Raw genomic sequence first — 6037 nt, 5'->3', positions numbered from 1 at the left:
AGCTGTTGCACCGCGGCGCGCAGCGTGAGCCGAACACTCGTCTCGGCGCACGGCACTGAGGTTCGCTGCGCCCCTAGCCTTTCTTGCAGTATCCGAGGCCCCAAATTGGGGATGGAGCCTCGTTTCTATTTAGCGCAACACGTTTTCTGCCATATATGACCTCTCCCCCACTTACCTGCTATTGTGGTTCTTTCTTCCTGTCACCCTCATTCGTGCTTCCCTTTATGTCTTTCCTTCTTTCCCATTATTCCCCTCTCTTCCCAGCATACATTGGTTCCCTACTCTCTATGGCTCCTTGTCCATTATTTTCTATGTGTTTTTCCCTATCTAATATGGTGTCCTTGCACTTCCTGTTGGTCACTTCCTGTTTGGGTATTTAAAGGCTGTGATTCTTTCCCTCCTTGCGCTGCAACACTTTCTGTTTGGGTTGGTGTCGTCGCTCCTTCTTCCTTGAGTCAGATACTGGTGACACTTCTGTTCCAGTGTTTTCCTGTTCATTTTTGATCTTCTATTTACTTATTGATTTTTTCTCCTGTTTCATGAAAATTCCTTTTTGGAGGTTTTTTCCCCTTTTTAGGGTTTTTTCCCCTCTGGCACTACTTCTGAAGGACACGGACTGCCCTTGGCGTTCCTATCGCCTGCAGCACCGTGGCTACCAGAAAGAGTCGCCCCTACCTGGGCCAAGGCCGAACACTCAGGAACAAGAACCTCGCCACTCGTTCAGCGGATTCCAGGTTCAAGCAACACGTAAGTCGTGACAGATTGCAGCACCAAATACACTCGACTTCGTGTAACACCATGGACGATAGAGTGGCTGCTGCTGCAGATCCTGATCAGTCCCTTCTGGCAACCATTCAGCAACAGGCTCAGGAACTGCAACAATTACGCAACGAGAATGCGGCCTTACGACAAGCTTTGGCCTTCCGCAGTACAGACGTTCCTACCGTTTCAACCTCAACTCCTCGCTACTCCAGTGAACCAACAAAACTGCGAGAGTTCTTAGATGCATTGACTATTTACTTTGCCTTCCGACCCACACAATTTTCTCACGACAAGACAAAGGTGGGTTATCTTATCAGTGCCCTATCTGGTCCTGCCTTGGCCTGGGCGACTCCGATGGTTTCGTCCAATGACCCAGTATTGTTTGATTATCCAGCCTTCGTGAATCGGTTTAAACAGATGTTTAGTCATCCAGGATTGGAGGCCTCTGCTGAAGAAGCACTGTGTGACACCCAAAAAGGCTCTTAAGATGTCCTCCAATATACTACATGCTTTCAACAGCTTGCGGTCGAGACAACATGGGTTTAGCGAACACTGGTTACCCTATTTCGTAGAGGGCTAAAGGAGGAGATCAAAGACGAGTTAGTACACTCCACCCGAGTTGAAGATCTTCGTGGTCTGATGGATTTAGCTCTTTCCATCGAATATCGACTCCAAGAACGACGTTTGGAAAAAAGAAGAAACAGAGGACCTTCCCAGCCATGTACCTCACGTGTCTTTCTGCACCGTCCAGAGGAACCTCGCCCTGCCCTCAGAGAAACCAAAGGTGAACCTATGCAGGTGGATACTACTCGTGGCCCACTTTCTGTCAGTGAGGGGGAAGAAAGATGTAAAAAAGGATTGTGCTTGTATTGTGGTGCTGCCGGTCATATGCTTCGTACATGCCCCGTTCGTCCTCTAAGGCCATCGGGAAGCGCTACTTCCCGTCCTCTGTAAGAAGGGAGGGGACGGGAACATCTGCTATACCTTCCATTAGTTCTTTCAAGGACAACGCCACTACTTTGTTTATGCTTCCGGTGCCTCTGCAGTTACCTGACGGTCGTGAGGAGAGAACAATGGCCTTACTTGATTATGGTGCTGGTGGCATTTATATGGATAAGTCTTGGGCCACCACACAACAAATATCAACACAATCCAAGGAAGTCCCCGAAAAAGTACACACAGTGGATGGGTCCTTAATATCCTCTGGTCCAGTCAATACTACTACCCTGATTCTTAGTTTACAATTTGGGAACCACCAAGAACACGTCTCCTTTGACTTGATATCATCTCCCAATCATACTATAATCTTAGGGATTCCGTGGTTCATATGACATAATCCTTACATAAATTGGGAAACCAGGACTATTTCCTTGTCCTCACAGTTTTGTCATGAAAATTGTTTTGCCTCAGACACGTACTGGTTACCCAAGAAATTGATGCCTTCTGAACTCCCTACAGGTTGTTCCATCAATGCAGTCCAAGGAGTCCCCGATCACTATCTAGAATTTCAAGATGCATTCCAAAAACCATCCAGACCTGTTTTGCCCCCACATCGAGAATATGACTGTACAATTCCCCTGGAACCTGGGGCGATCGTTCCCTCTCGGAGAATGTATTCTCTCACGGAACCTGAAAAGGAAGTTCTCAAAGATTATCTCCAAGAAAATCTGCACAACGGTCTTATTGTACCATCGTCCTCCCCGGCGGGAGCTCCTCTCTTTTTTGTGCCCAAGAAGACTAAAGATCTTCGTCCCTGCTTGGATTTTCGTATTTTAAATAAGATCACTATAAAAGACCGTTATCCTTTACCCCTCATCAAAGATATTCTGGAGGCAATCAGAGGGGCTCAACGATTTACCAAGTTACATATTCGTGGTGCTTACCACCTTTTGCACATCAAAGAAGGAGATGAGTGGAAGAATGCCTTTCGAACACCATTTGGTCATTATGAATACAGAGTTATGCCTTTTGGCCTCACTAATGCCCCATCAATTTTCCAAAGATTTATGGACTCTGTGTTTTCTGATCTCTTGAACCATACAGTAGTAATCTACTTAGAGGATATCCCTGTTTATTCTAGACGTCCTGAACTTCATTCTACACACGTTAAACAAGTCCTCCAAAGACTCAGGCTGCATCAACTGTCCTGTAAACCAGAGAAATGTGAGTTTGATAAGACCCAAGTCAAATATTTGGGTTATCACATTTGTCCCACTGGAATAGCTATGTATCCAGAAAAGGTACAACCCAACTTAGACTGGCCTTCCCCTTCCTCCATTAAGGAGACTCAATGTTTTCTAGGACTAGCCAACTTTTATCGACAGTTTATCTTAGACTTTGCAGAACAGACCAGTCACATTACTTAAACATCAAAGAAGGAGAATTTATGCAATGGATTTGTCTGGACAAAGGCGTCTGAAACAGCTTTTCAAAGTCTAAAAAAGGCCTTCACTCAAGCAAAGATACTAAGACATCCAGATACCAACAATTTGTGGTTGTTACTGATGCTTCCGAAAGAGCCATCGGAGCAGTCCTACTTCAACAACAAGAGGATGATGATCTAGAACATCCTGTGTTTTATCTGTCTCATGTACTCTCTGTGTCTGAACAACATTACTCAGTATTAGAAAGGGAGTTATTAGCACTGAAGACTGCCTGCCTAGAGTGGAGATAATTCCTTATGGGTTCCAAAGAACCCTTTGAGGTGAGAACGGAGCATTGTAATCTACAATGTTTACGTAACTTTTAATGCCAGAACAGTCGTCAGGCTCGTTGGGCCTTTTTCTTTAGTCAGTACGACTTCTATGTCACCTATATTCCTGGATCCCAAAACATACTGGCCGATGCTCTGCCTCGCCGTTATCCAGATTGTACTCCTACCCCATCACAATATCTACTTGAGCCCAGCAAGATCATCGGTGTAGCTCAATCATTCCTGGATGAGGTACAACTGGAATATTCCAACCTTTCTGAACAAGAACTGGAGGACTTAAACCCCCTAATACATAAACAGAAGAGATATTATTATTATAGGAACCTGTTGTTCCTCCCTACAAGAGGAGTACGAGAAAAGGCGCTGCAGATGTGCCATGATTCTCCGGTTGCTGGTCATAGAGGCATCAGGGCCACGCAGGAATTACTCTCGTGATCTTTCTGGTGGCCTACTTGGAAATCAGATGTCGAACGCTATGTACAGGCCTGTCCCATATGTGCCCAAGTAAAGGTACCCGTACCAGGCCAGCGGGATTACTGCAACCATTACCTGTTCCACCTGCTCCCTGGCACACCATTTCTACCGATTTCATGTGTTCACTACCTCCATCAGCAGGAAATCGGTTTATCATGGTGACAATAGATTCCTTTACAAAAATGGCTCACTTCACTGCCCTGAAGAAATTACCTACCTCTCAAGAACTAAGTCAGATATTCATCCATCATAATTTTCGTCTTCATGGACTCCCACGCAGCATTGTATCAGACAGGGGACCTCAGTGCATCTCCCGGTTCTGGAAACATTTCTGTAGGATCCTGAATATCAATATAGCATTGTCATCTGGTTTCCATCCCCAAACCAATGGGCAAACCGAACGTCTCAACCAAGGACTAGAGCAGTACCTTCGCTGCTTTTTTAATTGTACTCAGAGTAACTGGAACACTTACCTTCCTATCGCTGAATTCTCTTACAACAACACTGTCCATAGTGCCTCCAAGGTCACCCCCTTTTTCTGTTCCTATGGCTATCATCCTACCTCTTTTCCTACTACTCCTCAGTCTACCTCTTCTCTTCCTGCTGTCACCTCCTTTTCTAACCGACTTCGAAAGATCCATAGAATTATTCGGTCTAACTTGCTGGACACCAAGAGATACATGAAGAGAATGGCAGATGAGAAGCGTAGGGAAGCTCCAGTATATCACATCCAGGATAAAGTATGGCTTTCTTCAAAATTTCTGCCTTTGCGACTCTCTCAGAACAAGTTTACACCTCGTTACTACGGTCCTTTCCGTATTCTTCAGCTGATTAATCCTGTAACTGTCCGTCTTCACTTACCTAGTACCTGGAAAATCCATCCAGTTTTTCATGTTTCCCAGCTCAAACTTTATATGCCTGATCCTTTCTCTCTGCAGTTTCCTTGTCCTCCTCCCTTGTTGGTGAATGATGAACCAGAATATGAGGTACAAGAAATTTGTGACTCTCGTGTCTTTCGCAACCGTCTTCAATATCTGATTCATTGGAAGGGTTACCCTCTTAGCGAATGCTCTTGGGAAGATGCGTCTTCTGTTCACGCCCCTCTTCTGATTCATCACTTTCACCGCTTCTTTCTGCACAAACCTGGGACTTTGGGGAGGGGACCTACTGACTCGCCGCGGCGTGCGGCGCGAGCCGAACACTCGGCTCGGGCCGCGGCACACGGTGCTGAGGCGAGCCGCGCCCCCAGCCTTTCTTTTTTTTTTTGTGTTTGAATTGTTTTATTAAGAATATAGGGTGATACATAATATATAGAAATATACTTTCAAAGCAAAGCAAAGCAAAGCAAAGCATTTTTTTTTTTTACAGCAAGTGGTTCCATAATAGATATACAAACTTATACAATCTAACAGATGTTCCGGCTAATTGGTTAAAGGGTTGTGGATAAACTGTTAAGAGAGAGTATGTAAAAGAAAGAGGAGAACAAAGAGAAGGGTTAATCAAGGGGTGAGAAAAGATAGAGATGCCTTATACGTAAAGAGAGAGGATAAGAAGGTTGGGGAGAAAATTGATAAATGAATAAATGAACCAAGGGACCAAGGGCCCTGGAGCCAGACTGACAAGGCTGGGGCATGAGTTGTTCAATTATTCCCTATCTAATGTGAATTGTCGCGTGGAAGTGGACAATGTAGCACATGTACCTAAATTGATATGATATGAGGCAAAGTAAAGGTAGAGGTTCCAATACCTGGGAAAAGATAGCACCAGGAGAGGAGCAAACAAAAGATTGTCCTTGGGGGCGTGCAAATTGAAATGGGTTTGTTGAAAGAATGGGTTCTTCTTATATGTGTTAAGTTATCAGACACTGGTCGGAAGAGAGGACAGGGAGGGGTGTCTGATTGCTCAGTCCGAGGTCCAAAGCGTTTATCAAGGTGGGGGATCTAGGAAGTAGCGGAGAAGAAAAGAGAGAAAGGGGGAGAGAAGATAAATGGGAAGAGGGGGAGAGCAGGAGGAGGAGGGGGAGGAAAATGAAGTGTTCTGAGAGGGCGATAGACGCTCATCGACCGTCCGCCAGCTGCTTCATGGTCT

The 6037-nt window shown here is 45.3% G+C and overlaps 1 protein-coding gene across 1 annotated transcript; it reads left to right on the top strand.

Annotated features, from left to right (window-relative positions):
• The first annotated feature begins 798 nt into the window (after positions 1 to 798).
• On the top strand, positions 799 to 1248 carry LOC138265159 (protein LDOC1-like). Its single transcript, XM_069212706.1, has one exon. It carries the CDS (start codon positions 799 to 801, stop codon positions 1246 to 1248), a length of 450 nt encoding a protein of 149 aa, XP_069068807.1.
• Positions 1249 to 6037: the final 4789 nt, after the last annotated feature.

The sequence above is a fragment of the Pleurodeles waltl genome, chromosome 11 (assembly GCF_031143425.1).
Source record: "Pleurodeles waltl isolate 20211129_DDA chromosome 11, aPleWal1.hap1.20221129, whole genome shotgun sequence".
NCBI lineage: Eukaryota > Metazoa > Chordata > Amphibia > Caudata > Salamandridae > Pleurodeles > Pleurodeles waltl.
Note: the sequence above shows the minus strand (reverse complement) of the source record. Positions and strands in the feature narration are given on the sequence as shown.